The 18,395-nt window shown below is 39.9% G+C and overlaps 1 protein-coding gene across 2 annotated transcripts in view; it reads right to left on the reverse strand.

The window, feature by feature from the left end:
• The window catches only part of cachd1 (cache domain containing 1), a 175,100-nt gene that overhangs the window by 23,119 nt on the left and 133,586 nt on the right, over window positions 1-18,395 (reverse strand). For both annotated transcript variants that reach the window (XM_003220133.4, XM_008109317.3), the window contains exons 10-16: window positions 17,978-18,127; window positions 17,235-17,358; window positions 14,261-14,378; window positions 12,383-12,551; window positions 6,043-6,185; window positions 5,096-5,277; window positions 3,726-3,836 (exon numbers count right to left, since the gene is read on the reverse strand). In XM_003220133.4, coding sequence (XP_003220181.2) covers window positions 3,726-3,836; window positions 5,096-5,277; window positions 6,043-6,185; window positions 12,383-12,551; window positions 14,261-14,378; window positions 17,235-17,358; window positions 17,978-18,127 — 997 coding nt within the window. The remainder of the gene's footprint in view (window positions 1-3,725; window positions 3,837-5,095; window positions 5,278-6,042; window positions 6,186-12,382; window positions 12,552-14,260; window positions 14,379-17,234; window positions 17,359-17,977; window positions 18,128-18,395) is intronic.

The following is an 18,395-nucleotide window of genomic DNA, read 5'->3' on the forward strand; positions in this document are numbered from 1 at the left end:
TAGGTACCGCTACGGCTGGAAGGTAACAGTGCTCAATGCAGTCATGCCAGCCACATGACTATGGACAACACCGGCTCTTTGGCTTAGAAACTGAGATGAGCACCAATCCCCAGAGTAGGGCATGACTAGACTTAATGTCAGGGGAAAACCTTTACCTTTACCTAGCTTATCATTAGTGGACTTCTCTCAAGGGAACTCTAGCTGTAGTCTTTTGATATTTGGGTTAACCACAAAGCTTTGCTTGGGATGTGATATCTCTACATCCAGATGGGTTTAACATACAACAAACTGAAACTACATTGTGATACTGTTGGTAGTGTAGATTTTCACCTATTTAAAGCACTATCAGCATGTTGTTGAAATACGCTGGCAGACCATGTCCTGCTCATAAAGGCTATGGGCACACACAACATCCAAAACCTCTGGAGGAATGAAGGCTTTGGGCTATTTTACAGACTTCCTGAAGTTGGCAGAAAAACACCCTCCAGATCTCATCTCACCCAAAGCAGGGATGGAGATCATGTAGACTCCTAGATGCTGAAATATAATTCCCATCTTCCCTTTCCATATGCTATGCTTGGGGGGAAGATACAATCCAAGAATATCTGATTATTTTCCACTCCTGACCTAAAGTGATAGGATTGTCTAGTATCAAATCAACATTTATATCTGGCCTATTCACTAAGATTGTCAAGGCAGTGTACATGTTCCATCTATCCCCATTATGTCCTAACAGCACCACAAATGTATACCTTAATGTAACAGGTACCTTGTGTATGTTTTGCATGCCATTATTCTTAACTCTTTGGTCCTGCCTTAACTTAACTTTTCTCCCCAGAAATGCACAACATTGTGCATATACTCCTGTCTACCTAGATCAGTGTTTCTCAATTTTTAGGTCCCCAGATGGTTTGGCCCTGAACTCCCAGAAAACCTAACAGCTGGTAAACTGGCTGGGATTTCTGGGGGTTGTAGGCCAACCTGTGGAGACCCACAGGTTGAGAACCACTGACCTAGAGCATCCACTGTGGTGGATTTCTAAAAAGCTTAAACCACAATAAATATCTAACTTTCTCTTCTAAGTTAGGATGGAAGATTGTGAGTGGCCAGTGCTCTGAGCTACTGCAATAAGCAAGACAGTGCTTCAAAATGCAGTATTTCCATAGAAGAAATGTATCCTGCTTTCTTATGGGTGGCAAATGGGAAACAAATATGCATTATTTCAGTTTGCTGTTAGCATTCTGCTCCTTAAATTTCATACTGTCAGTTACCTTCTCATTCTCCTGAGCCAACATGTCAATTATTCTCTCTCCCCTTTCCTCCTTTTTTTTACCCTTTCAACTATGTAGAGGCCTTAAAAAATTAAACGAAGCTGGAAATTCTTACATGATCATGGAAAATCTCTAAGCCCTCTCACCAACCTAAGAAGAGACTTCGGTCAGGAAATCTTAGATGGGCAATCGTGATAGTTTAAAGTAGAGACAGACAAAGCAGTGTGGATATTTGGTATGTGTTGTGTGAGAGAGCTAAAGCTTAAAAGATGCAGAAGTAGCAAGAGCTGCCGTGAATAAATGATAACATCTTGCCCATACGTGGAGGTCTGCTGATACCCCTGTTTTGCTCCACAGCTCAAGACTGCATATTGTTGCCTTAGCAACTGACACATCAAAGGACCATAAAACACACTCTTTGAGAGCTTATACTGGCATATTTTTACAACAGTGTTAGGATGGGAGGGGGGAGAGAAGCTTCTCCATTTCCCCCCAGTCATCTAATGCCATTTTTTTTCCTGACTTAAACTATTTGGCTGCAAATTTATCCAGAGTTGTAATGAGGAGTTCTCTCTAATATGCTTGCAGCCATGTCAGATATTCATAAGAAGCCTCATAGAAGCAAAAGAGAATATTCTCTCAATGTTTCTAGCTCAAGTTCGGTCCAAGGAGACATGGCAATCACTTCCTTGAGATTCCACCTCCGCCGAAAACAAACCTTCCCTCCTACAATGGTCCTGATTAAAGGATGCAAATAGGATTATAATCCCAATGAGGTCAATGTGGGATACACAGATAGGCCCCTGTGATTTGGAGCCCTCCAGATGATCAAATTTTCATCACTCCCACCCAGCATAGCTAAGGATAATGGATTATGGGCACTGTTGTCCACACAGTACTATTTAATTGTTTTTTAAAATTTTTAGATTTGCTTTGTTTTAAATTGCCATGAGATTGTGTAGTTATGAGCTGCCTTGAGTCCCCAAGGAGAGAAAGGTAGGATATAAATAAAGTTAATATATAAAAATAAATAGTCCAAAGCATTGGAAGGCACCAAACTGCTTGGTTTAGGGACAAGTTTAGAAAGAGTGTGTGTGGATAAGTCCAAAATCGGCCACTGAGCTTCAAGGTTGCATGGGCCTTTTATCTCATTCTTTTGACAAAGTTTCAATCTATGATGTTGCAATGAGGCTACAAAAGTGATGAATTTCTCTTAGGTGAACATTAAAATTAATCCTTCAAAAGACTTTTGAAAGGCGAACGCAAACATGACAGCAAAACCTTTGAAGGATGGAATGTAAACACAACAGCAAAAGTTAAGCCAAATTATCCCTTGCCCATATTATGATAAAATACAGACTGAATCAGAAGACAATTATATTTATTTCTTATAATGTATTGCATCCCTTATTTAGAATGCCAAAATGTAAAATACTCCAAAATTTGAAACTGTCCTTATGGTGGGGTGGCTAAGATAGTGATATTTCTATTGATTTTGTTTTCTGATGGTTCAATCAATGTACGCTTTATTCCAAGCATAAATTATTAAAATATTGTGCATAAAAATACCTTCAGGTTATGGGTATAAATGTATATGAAACATAAATGAATGTTGGGTTTAGCCTTGGGGTTCATCTCTTTAATATCTCATTGTGGGCATATATGCAAATACAAATATTCAAAAACCCTCAAAAATGCATTTTGAATAAGGTATACCCAATCTGTGTACTAAAGTCTAGATCTGGGATAGGTAATTATGTTATACCATTTTGAATCCCATGACCAGCCCCTATGGGGCAGCACTGCATGTTTCTGAGTCTCACCAGGCTCCTGAGTCTTGTCTCTTTGACAAGCCCAATCTGAAAAGGCCATGTTTGAGTATCACAATGGTTGAGACATGCCCCGAATTCTTGCTGGACTTGATTGGAAATTTTTAAAAGTTGTTACAACCCCACAAGCCTGTTCTAGCCTCGAAAAAGGCCCTTCCAAGATCAGGCAGAACTTGGTACATGATGTATAAGCATTTAGGTACCTCTTTCTAAAACACAAAACTGAAATATGGATGCATGCAAAATGATGAAGACTAGATGATGATGATAAATTTAGTATCTGCCTCTCCCTGGGGTTCGAAGTGGGGTACAACATCATTACAACAAGAGATAGAACATTATTAAAACACATACCGAAGCACCCTCTTCTGTCCTCTATGTTGCCCACCATGATCAAGAGTCATTTGCTTTACTTTCTGTAGACTTGCTGTGTAAAACGAATAAGTGGCTAAAAACCTGAATTTAGCTAAGGTTTTCAGATACTGAAAACATATGCCAAAAACTCTTCTCCTTCCTTCTTTTTTTCCAATTTATTAAATCTGAGAGATTTCCTATTAAAATAGTGCCAAAATTCAGTTGTAGATCAAGGACCAAGACATTTGGAGCACTATCAAAACAAATGTACCTTGAAGAATGAACTGTGTGACTGATGGTAACCACATACCCAGCTCCTCCAACATCTAAATAGGGGCCAGTGAAAGTAATTAATCCTGGATTTGCCACTGCGTGGAGGTACCTTAAAAAAACAAAACAAAAGGAAGCATCTTCAGTATTAAGAGTTGATTTTATATTACCATACTGTACATTGAGTAACTGCAAAATCTCTGGAATATAGGCAAAAAGTAATCTTCCATAACTGAGAGTGAAGGACCTTGTGTTCACTTTTGCATTTGGAATCTCAGTTTAATTTTTACATAGATTTGAAGGGGAAAATTCTGCATATCGTTATTAGGTTTCCTATGGTACCATTCTGATTGTGTTTTCAAAGAATGAGACAGAAATTTCAGAAATGAAAGTGTCACGAGTGGCATATGAATATCTAGTGGTATAAGACTCATTTCAAAGATCTGCCCTAGCGAACAGGTGTAGTCAAAACAGAGCATTTTCTGTTTAAATGAACCTCTCCGGGATTATCTGCATCTTTGTTCTGTGTCATTTATTGCTGCTGCGGGGAAGCTCATATTGACATTCCCTCACCCCCATTTTTGCAGTGCACTGTATGGAACATGCATCTAATTAAAACAAGGTTTATGCCGCAAGCTTCTTAAGATTTCTAGCAATTAGAGGAAAATAGAAATATCTGGGCTAGGGAAGAAAGGTACAGCTAAGAAATGGTTATTGCCAGTATGGCTAACAACATGAATATGGGGGGGGGGGGGGGACCTGGATTTGGTTATATGCACTTATTTCTGGCTTGATGCCCCCCTTCCTCCACAAAGCCAACTAGTCTTCTTTCAAGACAACACATGGAATGGAACACATTCAGGAGCTCCCTCGTGTTTATTATCTCATTTACAGTGTACACAAAAGATCTTGTTAAACCATGCTTGTGCATAATTAATAGATGTCTGCTAAACTAGCCTAATCTTATGTGGAATTACAGTACGGGAAATCTACATGACAGGGAAACTGGTGCATGGAATAGCAACGCGCAAATATGCCAAAGGAAAGAAACATTAAAAATAAGAGCCACATGAGATAAGTACAGAAGGGTTTTCCAAGTAACTTAGATTTTACTAACTTTATAGATGCTTTCATTATTTACTCCAGCACAAAAGGATAAGGAAGAGAAGCTACGTTTTAATACAAGCAAAGAGCCCATACAATCACCACCACAAATTTAAAACACTGATGTATATTATTTTATTTGGAAATGTTTCATTTCTCTGTTTATCTTGAAGTAAAGCTTTTCTATAAATATTCTCCTTCTTCCTACAATATTATGAACCTTGGAGGGTTTTCTTAAACCTTTCATAATGGGATCCTAAAACTCACCATTGTCTCCTAGTGGGATCAAATGCTTTGTCCATGAGGGAACCAGGATAAATTCTGAGCACCCCATTGGGCGTTGCTATGTAACGGCGGACAATGTAACTGTTCAAGCTACTCATTTCCATTTGTGTCATCCATTCATCTGTGACGTGACTGGTAGCCATTACTTCATTTCTGACAGAGAACTGCAAAACAAAGACAGACCTAGCAGGGTTCCTCTAAGACTTGCCTGAAAAGATAATAAGCTGCTTGCACGGTTTCCTAAAGACTCATCACAGATAATCTAAACCCAATTACTTCTTTAAAATCTTCTCACACCAGATGGACCCAGCAAATGTCAAGAAATGGGGAAAACACATTATACTACACAAATATTGTTGCCCTCATTCACATTTTGTGTAGGTCTTGATCATTTTAACTTTCTATGCCTTTAAAAATGAAGAGCATTCACTGTTCCTGGTTTGTAACATTGATCTTATCTCCATATTGTTCACATTCAGTGATCTGATAGACCTCCCTAGTGGAAAGCTACTGTTTATTATACTTGGGAATCCTGTGCTGTGGAACAATCAGAAATCTTAACCTACTCTATCTTTGGAAGTCCATTTCTGAATCTAGCTAGCTGAGACAATGTATTATATTAAAAACAACAGAACAATGATCACAACAGCACAAAATGTTCTTGAACTCTATTCTTCTATTACTAAATAAGACATACTCCTTTTGCTGACAAAAAAGGAACAATTGCAATGAAGCCACTTATTTGATGGAACAAAAAAGGCAGAAACCAAGCCAAGGCCTGACCAGAAATAATCTAAACCCCATCTAAATTTCTGCAAAGTTTTCTCATAAATGATGGGTTCATCAAACTTTCAGAAATCTCTATGTTAAGACCATCATGACAGCAAGGAACACAAAAGGTCAAAGTAAAGCACATTAAAATAGCGTACTTTTAGCCCTGGGTTGGCAATGAGACGTGTGTTATCACTAAGATATGCTGTATAGTGCTCCACCATCCTCTTGGTCTCAGGTTGGCTCAGATGTTCATATGGAGAAGAGAAGCTACCTGCAGACAACATGACTGTAGGGCTCTCTGAAAAGACAAGACAGGAAGGTATCACAAAAAGCTAACCATAGGAATGCAGAATCATTTCGTACAACACTAGGACAACCAGATATGACAATTGCGACAATATGTGTTCAGACATGTTTCCCAAAATATCAATATCATTGAGTGTGCAGCCACCAGGGGGTACTATTGTAACAATAGTACTATATATTATTTTGTGAACAATCTGTAAATACGCAGGATAGAAGCACCTGTTACAGAAAGTACCCTAAGAAGTTATTGACAGGAAGGAACCGATATTCTTCCCTAGGTTTAAGATGCCCATCAAAAAGTGAAAAAGGTTTTAGTGACCAGAGCCTGTTTTCAGGTTCCTTCATGCAACAAATCCAGTCTGGTAGCACCCTCTATTGTCTTGACCTGGCCACCTCTTTCTGCTTGAGAGTAGGACTTGTCCTAAATCCCATTGAAGCAGCCACAGTTGTCAGCCACTCATTAAGGTTTCCAGAGATACCTGTCATGGCAAAATAGATGAGAGAACTCAAGTACATGGACAGGAGTCATCTTGAAGCTTGTGGCTCAATGTTGTAAACATGATGTTTGCCCGAGTGCATCAAAAGAACCAGCAAGCTTCACATGATTACCTAAGCACAAGCTGATGTTAATGGAATTCAGCACAGGTGAACAGAGAACTGTAGCTGGCCTTGGTTAATACTATAGTATAAAGTACTGCTTCTTAAATTGTGGGTCATGACCTCAAATGGAATCTCTTGAGCTCCATAATGAGGTCACAAAAATTGGGCCATAGGAAAAGTTTTCTGAATTCCACCTAGTGGTCACTTTGGACATTTACACAAACCTCTTGTGCAGTGTTTACAGTAGACTCTGCTGAAGATGCTTCAGTTGTACTTCATAACAAGGGGAAAATCTGTAAAAGTCTGTTTAGCAAGCCTTGCAAATGCTGATTTGTTATTGTAAATGTTTGTGTTTTAGGCCTACAGTAGAGTCTCACTTATCCAACATAAACGAGCCGGCAGAACGTTGGATAAGCAAAAATGTTGGATAATAAAGAGGGATTAAGAAAAAGCCCATTAAACGTCAAATTGTGTTATGATTTTACAAATTAAGCACCAAAACATCATGTTTTACAACAAATTGACAGAAAGAGCAGTTTATACACAGTAATATTATGTAGTAATTACTGTATTTCCGAATTTAGCACCAAAATATTGCAAAGTATTGAAAACATTGACTACAAAAACAATGACTACTAAAAGGCAAACTGCATTGGATAATCCAGAATGTTGGATAAGCAAAGGTTGGATAAGCGAGACTCTACTGTACTTTATATAGCTATATACCAGGGGTTATGTAAAAATTTGTTGGAAAGAGGTTGTAAGTGGAAAGCTTTAAGAAGCCTTTGTATACAGATACCTACTGGCACTGAACAGTGTTAATTTTCTAGTGTATGCACAAATCAATATGACTTATAAGAGGAAGACTAAATTAAAGACATTTCTTCCTTAACTGCTGAGAAAAATGTCATCTTTAACATTCAGAGGTTCTCTGATAAATAATAATCATGATTTTTTAAAAAAAAAATTAGTAGTAGGCTGCTTTAAACCATTAAACATGTAATATTAATGTATAACCTGATATCTTGTGTCATAAAGATTTGACACCATTTCAAAAACTGGGCAGAAGAAAACATTTTTGCAGTGAGGAACCATATAGTAGTGCTTCAAGGGCAGCATATTCATTTTAAAGGGCAATATGCAAGACAGTGAGAAGTCACTTATAGAAGGAACTGAATCTGAATAAAAATATAACAATAAATTGCCAAAGCCTTTTTCTTTAAAATAATTTGTTTATTCCCTCTATAAATTTGCATTTTCACTTTCACTATAACCTGAGGCAAGTTCATAAAATGATGGTGCTGATTTCCATACCTAAAATTATTCATTTTGTTTAAATTGGGAAGTTTTATACAGTTTTTAGAACCTCTGAACTTGCCAATTAAAAATATTTCAAAGTATATCCCCACCAGAGTTGTAACTTCTGCTTACTTTCACAGGGATTGATGGTATTAAATATTTATAGCTGGGAATAAAATCTGCATAATTCCAAAGTCAACAGGATATGGCATGACTGGCAAGAACTTCAATGTTTTCATGTTATTGCTAATGATTTATTTGACAGCAAGAAAATCAAGGCTTAGCTTTGAAAGTCATATAACAACACTATTCATACCCAATGTGTCCTATTTTCTGAAAATAAAATTATGCAACTACTTGCTTTCAGGGTACGCTTATTTCATAAGCATGTTGGTATGAGTGTGTTTTTTAATGAAGCATACCATCTGAAGAATCCATTCAGTAGCATTTAAGCATGGATTTGCCCATTTCAGCAGATTTTTTATAGTGAACAGAGCTAAAAGAAAATAATACACTGCAATAGCAGTTAAGGACTGAAAGGTAAATGCACTAACTTTTGTTCTATTATCTATTAAAATTACCTAAGCCTATGGCGGACTAAGGTAGCTCTCCTTACAAACAACTATCATGACACTTTTGGCAATTCACACCCAAAACTTTCACACTTAGAAATAGGGGTTGCCCAAAGCATATTGCTGCCTGAGGAAGAGGTCTGAGATGGTGTTTCCCATCACTGCTGTCCTTTCCAAATAAAGAAGCCAATGGGACTAGCAACTGAATTTTACATTGTCTAAAAGACATCCTCCTCCACTGCACTTTAGGGCAATGAGCTGTTTTAGGGAGCAGCAATGTGGCTTAAGCCAAATGGCTGGAGAAGCTCAAGAATAGCAGGTGAGGGAGACAGCCACTACTGTTTGTCTTCCCAAGACAGACCAGGATCTGTAATCTATGGTAGCTACGTAGTATCATGGCGCCATTATTCAAAAGGAAGTGTGCAGAAGTTTTCAAAGGCAGCCCTTCTATCTCCTGAATCATGCAATCATACTTGACTCAAATGTCACAAGCTGAAATGTTCCTGATCCCTGCAAACTCAGATGTGGCATTCTGAAAGTCTGTCTGAGCAATCCCAGGAGATTAACCCTTAATAATAATAATAATAAAACTTTATTTATAACCCGCCACCATCTCCCCGATGGGGACTCGGGGCGGCTTACATGGGGCCATGCCCAGACACCATACAATATAACAGAATAAAACAATATATCATAACACAATATAATAGTACAAAAATAATCATATACATTACAACACAAATCAGAGCAGACAGGGCGGGCCACCTGAACATTTAATTAAAAACTCGGGAGAGAGAGGCATATAAATAAAGAGAACAGGGGTATAAGATGGAACAGTCCAAGCAGTCCAAACAGTCCAAAGGATAAAATCCAAGGGGAGTAATCAAAAAGGTATATAACATTTACTCCCCGAAGGCACATCGAAAAAGCCATGTTTTTAGATCTTTCTTAAAAGCCAATAAGGTGGGGGCTTGCCTGATCTCAGAGGGCAATGAATTCCACAGTCGGGGGGCCACAGCAGAAAAGGCCCTCTCTCTCGTTCCCACTAGACGGGCCTGGGATAAAGGCAGTGGCGAAAGAAGGGCCTCCCCGGATGAGCGGAGGGATCGAACAGGTTTATAATAGGAGATACGGTCACGAAGGTAGGTGGGTCCCAAACCGTTTAGGGCCTTATAAATGATGGTATTCACCTTGAATTGGGACCGGAAGGTGAACGGCAGCCAGTGGAGCTCTTTGAACAGGGGAGTAGATCTCTCCCTGTAGCTCGCCCCTGTAATTAATCTGGCCGCCGAACGCTGAACCAATTGTAGTTTCCGGGCCGTCTTCAAGGGAAGCCCCACGTAGAGCGCATTACAGTAGTCCAGTCTAGAGGTAACTAAGGCATGCACCACCGTGGTCAAGTCAGACTTCACGAGGTATGGTCGCAGTTGGCGCACAAGTTTGAGTTGTGCGAAGGCCCTCCCGGCCACCGCCGACACCTGAGCCTCAAGCGTCAGCGCTGAGTCCAGGAGGACCCCCAAACTGCGGACCTGTGATTTCAGGGGGAGTGCAACCCCGTCCAGGACAGGTTGCCACCCAATACCCCGATCCGATGCGCGACTGACCAGGAGGGCCTCTGTCTTGTCAGGATTGATCCTCAGCTTGTTCCTCCTCATCCAGTCCGCCACAGCGGCCAGGCACTGGTTCAGCATCCGAGGGGCTTCCTTGGATTCAGATGGAAAGGAGTAGTGGATTTGCGTGTCATCTGCGTAGAGATGGCAACGCCCTCCAAAACTCCGGATGACCTCTCCCAGCGGTTTCATGTAGATGTTGAATAGCATGGGGGATAGAATAGACCCCTGCGTGACCCCACAGGTCAATGGCCAGGGGTCCGAGCAGGAGTCCCCCAGCTTCACCATCTGGGAACGACCCCCCAAGAAGGACCGGAGCCACTGCAGCACAGTGCCACCAAGCCCCATCCCAGAGAGCCTCCCCAGAAGGATACCATGGTCGATGGTATCGAAAGCCGCTGAGATATCCAAGAGAACCAGCAGGGTCACACTCCCCCTGTCCAGCTCTCTGCGGAGGTCATCCACCAAGGCGACCAAAGCCGTCTCGGTACTGTGCCCAGGCCTGAAGCCAGACTGCGAGCAGTCCAGAAAATCAGTGTCATCGAGAAACTCCTGGAGCTGCTTGGCAACCACCCGCTCCAGCACCTTGCCCAAAAATGGGAGGTTGGAGATTGGTCTGTAGTTGTTACAAATAGATGGATCAAGCGAAGGCTTTTTTAATAGTGGTTTTACTACCGCCTGCTTAAAGCAGGATGGAACTGACCCCTGAACCAAAGAGGCATTTATTATGGTCACAAACCAATCCAACAACCCATCTTTGGCCAGCTTGACCAACCAGGAGGGGCAAGGATCCAGAGCGCAGGTGGTCGCCCTCACAGACCCGAGAATCCCCTCCACGTCATCAGGAAGAACAAGCCGGAAAGAATCCCATAAGATCGAACAGACAGGTACCTCGGTTACCTCCTCTGGAACTACAATTAAACTGGAGTCTAGCTCAAGGCGTATCTGAGCAACTTTGCCTGCAAAATGGTGAGCGAAATCGCTGCACCTAGTTGCCGAGTCATCGGGAAGCCCCTGTGCCTCAGGAGGCCGTAGGAGCTCCCCAACAACTCGGAACAACTCCGATGGCCTATTGGCCGCAGACGCTATGCGGGCAGTCGTGAAAGCTTTCCTGGCTGCTCGCAAAGCCACGGAGTAAGCCCTAATAGCGGCTTTAGCCCGTGCTTGGTCAGACACATCTCGAGATTTCCTCCAGATGCACTCTAGTCCCCTCCGCGCACGCTTCATCACAGCCAGCTCCTCAGTGAACCAAGGAGTCGACGTGGCTCTACGTAGCGAGAGGGGACGTTCGGGAGCGATCGTGTCCAGATTACTCTATGACAATTTCCTCCTACATACTCTGGAGTTCCATTCAGACGATGTAACCAGAACAGCCCTTCCTTAGCCAGGTCTATCTCCTGCATAGAGTTTTGGACTAGTGTAGGTCTGCAGAACCTGTGGCCCTCCAGGTGTTTTGGACTTTAGCTCCCAGAATTATTCTCCATTGGATAAGATGGTTAGGGCTTCTGGATGTTGGGAGGCCCAAACAATTGGAAGGCCACAGGTTGTGCAGGCCTGGATTACCTTTTTCACTTGGACACTATATTCCAGTAGTGGATGGAGACATATCCAAAAGGATGGAACAAAAATAATATATCTTCTAGCTTAGGGTTCTTTACTGTTAATAACTAAACCTTAGAAAAGGCATTTCAATCTTATAGAATGGAAAAAATCCATAGAAATTCTGAGAAATCATGCCACGAGGAAGGAGTTGTGGCCATGTGGGGAATGCCAGAATGCTAGATTTTGACATCACCAGGGTTGGAATTCAGCCTTGGAGTCTAAAGCATTAAGATTTAGACCTTGGACCACTTGTTTCAAGAAAGACTGGGTTCTTGTTTTCTCACTAAAGTACCTGGATTGTTTTAGTACTCAAGAACAGGTCTTGAAAAAGTTACATTTGTAAAAGATAACTCTCAGCAGGGTATGGATTTGTGAAACGATCATGATAAAGACAAACCTTTCCCAACGATGACTGAATAATTTGTGATTGTGATAAATTTACTGTCATTCTTTTAAATTTCAGTAATGGATAGGTAAACTGACAGAACTTAGAAGAAATGCTTTACCTAAGGTTGCCAGTTGCTTGAAATGCAGACAAGCATTGGGCTGACCCAAGAGATCCAGTCGATGATACAGCAGCTTGCTACTGGGTACTGTGTTGAGGTTTTTAAGTTGTCTAACAGGTATTTCTGGCTGTATCACAACAATACACAATATGAAGGAAGTATCTTGAACCTAAAGAAAGATCAAATGCAGGTTGAGAAGGCAAGCATTTGTATCTTATCACAACAAAGTAAGGACATTTTCAGCAATTAAAACTATGTCCAGATTTAGAAAGTTCCCTAAAGATCTAATTTCCCCAGTTCCTCTAGTAATAATTTATGATTTCTATAGATCTTGAAAAATTTTACAAGTCCACATCCTAAAATGATGGCTACAGAAATCATTTCTTGGTGAACAAAAAGCAGCCAGTCTGATAATGGCAGGATTGCTGTCCAATTCATTTCTATTACTATATATATATTCTATTTAAGGAGCCCCGGTGGCGAAGTGTGTTAAAGCGCTGAGCTGCTGAACTTGCAGACCGAAAGGTCCCAGGTTCAAATCCCAGGAGCGGAGTGAGTGCCCGTTGTTGCTCCAGCTTCTGCCAACCTAGCAGTTCAAAAACATGACAATGTGAGTATATCAATAGGTACCGCTCCAGCGGGAAGGTAACAGCACTCCATGCAGTCATGCTAGCCACATGACCTTGGAGGTGTCTACGGACAATGCTGGCTCTTCGGCTTAGAAATGGAGATGAGCACCAACCCCCAGAGTCAGACATGACTGGACTTAACACCAGGGGAAAACCTTTACCTTAACCTATATTCTATTAAACTTTGCATTACTTTTCCTTAGTTATATACCTGTTGAGATATGCAAGATACAACTCAGTTGGTCATTCCTTGTTTCATTCTTTTAAAAAATAAACCCAGTAGTAGTAATAAGGTAGAAGATTTCAACTTTATGTTCTGAAGTAGTGTAGTAGTTTAAAGATGGGAATGACTGTGAAAAATTACACACACACACCCGTCCTTCCCATAGACAGCTCAAGTAATAATTCGCTTATTACAGATGAGTCATTAAGAATTTCTGCTCTGTGCTTATAAGAGATGTGAAAAGCTTAACAGAGATGCTGAGGATGGGAAACTGGGAGGGACTCATTTCTCCCTAAAATGGGAAGTCTTCCCCACAGTCAATTTCCCCTGTGTGGCTTCTTTAGGCTTTCACATTTTTCAATATATAACACAGAAACAGTTAACTGAACTGGCATTTTCATACAGTGATAGAATATATAGAGATGCCACTGCACAAAATTAAATACAATAATCTAGTGAAGGTAGATAGAAAGAGCAGATGTGATCCCATGTTATCAAATACATTAAATCTCTTGAATTTATGTTCTTTAAAATATATCTAGGAAGAAGGAACTCATGAGCCCATTCCCTGTGGAAGTAATTTCTATACATAACGGCTGTATGTCAGAATTTACATATATTTAAACTCTCAAATCATGTCAGATATGGGTTTAGCAGTCAAATAACTGAGGGTAAGCTGAAAGGTTCAGGAAAAATTGTGGTACAGTCCTGCTAAGCAACTACTGCATAGTGCCTCTAATGATGGGATTTTGTCACATGCATGTAATCTTGTTTATTCTTCAAAGTTAGAAAGAAACCTCACTCATAAACATTCTGAAACATAGTGTCTTTGGATGTTATTAATTACAAAATACGTACATTTTATTACCCTTAGCCTTGAGAAATGTCAGGTTTATATTTCAAAACTATGTAGCTTTTAGGTCATGCAGATTTCTTCTCAGAAATATTAAGAGAAGAACTATTTTAATTAAAATTTGCCTTTAGCTTTAATATATTAGCATACCTTAAATGGATTCTATCACTTACCATTTTCCAGGCATAACTCACGTTGTAGGCATCTTTCCCAATTTCACGCAGTTTGTTTACATGCCAAGATAGTGAGGAGTTCACTGGGACTGTAATAAGCTGACTGCCTAGAGGGAGGCTAAGTTGGCAACAAACAATATCCATCCATTATTAAAACAGGAAAGAAACTCAGTACTTGTGTTTACTTTACACTGAGATTACGGAATTTGTTCTTAATTAAAAATAGAAGTAGATTGCTTTCTTACATCACATTGACTCGTCACATACTGCAAGACCGGGGCCCTAAGAGCTCCATCAGGAAAACTGGTTCCAGATGACACATTTTAATGATAAAATCCCTAGATGACCACATGCACTGGTTGTATGTAGTCGCTGGGGGTAAGTTTTGGCTGTGTGTTTGACCAGAGCAAAATTACCATGGAATACCAGATCAGATAAAAACCAATGCAGCATTCAACTAATGGCACAGTTATACACGTTCCAAATGCTGTATGTATTTACTACTAAAAGATCTAGAGTAGAATTGTACATAAAACAACAAAACAAAATACCCTGCAAATTAAAAAAAATCATTAGCATATCCTGGAAAGTGGTGCAGGATGGACAGAGAAATATGTTCTTTTTGTAGGAGGATCTATCTATGCTGGCTACCACAGGAGAGGCCTTCTTCCTTCCAGCAGTTTGCTGAGAACAGAGGAGGGACAGATTTGTTTATTTTGCCCACTGCTAACAAATCCACATGTTCGATGTAATTTCTAGCCTAAAGGAACCAGATCTGCATGATCTTCGAAGCTAAGAAGGCTCAGCCCTGGTTAATACTTGGTTGGGAGAGTGCCAACAAATCCCAGGTGCTGTAGAGCATTTCGGAGGAAGGAACTGGCAAAACCATCTCTTAATATTCCTTGCCTAAGTTATGGGGACACCATAAAGTAAAGAGGCAACTTGAACAGCCATACAGCTCCTAGGATAATGCTTAAGTATGAGGTTGGTATACAGCAGTGGTTCTCAACCAGGGGTTCCCAGACGTTTTTGGCCTACAATTCTCAGAAATCCCACCCTGTTTACCAGCTGTTAGGATTTTTGGAAGTTGAAGGCCAAAAACATCTGGGGACCCCAGGTTGAGAACCACTGGTCTAGAGAATCTGTGGTACACTATAAATCTTCCCAGCTAAAAATCATTAATGGGTGCTATTCCTACTATCTCAGCCAGGCTTTAAAAAGTACCAGGAATGATATTTATAGTAACAAGCTGCACAGTCTCAGAGATGCAGACCAGAAGGCATTCTGTGACAATGCTTCTTAAATTGTGGGTCCCAACCCCAAATTGGGTCCCCTTAGCTTAATGCCGAGGTCCTGAAAAAATTGGCAACAATAAAAGTTTTTAGAACACCTAGTAGCTCTTTTAGACATCTGCACGGTTTTGTTGTGAAGGTTTTACTGTGGCCTCTGTAGAAGATGTTTCAGCTGTGCTTCATAAAAAGTAAAATCAGCCTGTTTAGCAAGCTGTGCAAATTGTTTAACCTAAGGATTTGAAATGTGAATATGAGAAAAAAACCAATACAGCCAAGATGTAAATGAAAAAAACATCGTGGGTAGGATTTAAACCAGGCGTGGGCAAGCTTCATACCTTCAGGTGTTTTGGATTTCAACTCCTACACGTCCGAACAGCCTACAGGCTGTTAGGAATGATGGGAGTTGAAGTCCAAAACACTTGGAGGGATGAAGTTTGCCCACGCCTGGTTTAAAGGCTAATTGTTAACTGCACCCATGAAGATACTTGAACAACAATAATTCAGAGCAACTGAAAATCTGACATAATTAGCATTGACACACACGGTAGTTGCCTAGATAAACGTTTGCCATTTCTTTCTGTATTATATCTTTTCTCACTGGAGACAGACTTTAAGGAATTATTCCATGGACTCTCTTTATTCCCTTTGTCAATCTATATGGAAAGTCAAGAAGTTGTGAAGAAAGAAGATTTTGGTGTGGTCTTGAGATAATGACAGTCAAGGGTCTTCAACACTACATTTCATGAGGCCTTTTATGGGGAAATCTGTGTTTCCTCTCTTGGAAACAAGTGGGCCAATGTTGAGTCGGGATGGGGGTCTGTAAAAATTATTAATGGCAGAATGAGGACAGAAATTATTTCTGAGTTAAGATTTCAATACTGGAATAGGCACAAAACAGCCTTGTTTAAAATACAACAAGTAGAGCAAATGGTGAAAGAAATTATCTACAAACACTATTAGAAGGTAAACTTTATTCTACAGTACAATTACTTAGGAATATAGTCAGTCTTCCATATTTACTGTAGACAGGGGTGCAGGACCACTGGAAATGTGGAAAAGGTGAATAAAAAAAAAACACAAATTGCTTTATCTGAGAGAACATTTCTCTAGGACACTATGGTAATTTCCAGTGGAAACGGACCTCAGAGTTTACTGGAGGACCTAGAAATTCATAGAGAGAACACGGTAATTAAACCTGCGACTAATCAAATCTTCAAAAGTCAAACCCAGAAATGTGTAGTGCTGACTGTAATAAGATTTTAAAAAATCAGGAAATGAATGAATATCTAATGATTTGGTATTTTGTATTACAACAGACTTATATTCAGGAAAAATGGGGGGGATCATATTTAACTTCCCAACATTTAGCATATTGTACAATAAAAAGAAAATGTTCTTTGCCTATAAAACATACCAGAACCGTTTCTGTATTCCCCACTAACTTCAACAACACATTTGCAAAAAGAGGATGAATTTAGCTCCTAATTGAAACAATGGTTATTGCAATAACTATATTTGGCATGATTCGAAATTATGTTTACTGTTCGGCATCACAGAGAATTTACTCATATAAAAACAAAAAAGTTCCTATATTAACTGTAGCTGCTGGAAGATCAATATAGTTTGCATAGGAGATTGTGCAGATGTCAACCTCGTATGAAGTATTAACTCATTAGTCTTACCTAAGGATGTTCTGTCGAACCAGTTCAAATTTTGGAACATTCTCATAATGTATCACATCTGTGTGAAGTGGTGGTTCAGAAAGCAAGTAGGGTCTGGTAAGGGAAGGGTGCATAAGAGTGTATCCTAAAAATTTAAGCAGGATATGTTATTCAACATATATAAAAGTTTTTTAAAATCACTCATGGTTGAAATGGAGTTATAAAATTCCCACAAAACAAAAAATCAACTAAAATACACAACTCCACACAAAAGTAAGAGTAACAATATGTCATTATTTAAGGGCCAATAGAACGTAATCTGGAGTGGGGATGATGCACTCCTCACAATGTTTTTGGACTATAACTCCCAACATTTCCCGCAGGCTATGCTGGCTAGGGTTCCTTTGACATGCAGTCCCATCCAACCTTATCTGGACGTTTGGCCAAATCTCAACCCTGAAATAAGATACACGGCCTTTTTAATCCACAAATTTCACCATGCATGTTTTGAAAATATCCCCCAACCCACTTCCTCAAAAAATACTAAAATGTAAACTTCCATTTTGTCAATTTATATAAGGGACATAATTCTACTGTGCCACTGATTTTGGTATCCACAGGGAGACCTGGAACCCCCCCCCCTCCCCCAGTGAATGAATACCAAGGGCTCACTGTAGTGTGATTCAAAAATAATATATTCCAAATACTACACATTTTATTATTAGCTTCTAACATCGGATGCATATTGACTGCCTTGAAAGTACCTTTGTTATCTATTAGAAATGTGTAGGAAGCCAAAGAATCTTGGTAATAAGTAACATCTTCCAAAATATAAGCCAGGTTAACATCTACTCCCACAATTCCCAATAGCAGGTTTCCAAAATAACAAGGCTTGCTTACAGTCATTATCAGACCTGTGAACAACAAAAAAGCACACAGACAATTAGCAATAGGAAAAAACTTTAGCACTTAAGTATAGAGATAGACACTTTAGGCTTTATACCTAATTATATAAAAGTTGATTGGGACTTCCCAAATATTAAATACCATAGGTATCACTTCAAAACTGCATTTTGGATTACAGCTTTAACACTTTGCAGGGAGAACTATGTGGTTTTTATGCTTAAGCCAACACTCCTCACTTGGAGTCTCCCCAGATATTGTGGACTCACAATTCCTATC

The sequence above is a fragment of the Anolis carolinensis genome, chromosome 4, assembly GCF_035594765.1.
Source record: "Anolis carolinensis isolate JA03-04 chromosome 4, rAnoCar3.1.pri, whole genome shotgun sequence".
Taxonomy (NCBI): domain Eukaryota; kingdom Metazoa; phylum Chordata; class Lepidosauria; order Squamata; family Dactyloidae; genus Anolis; species Anolis carolinensis.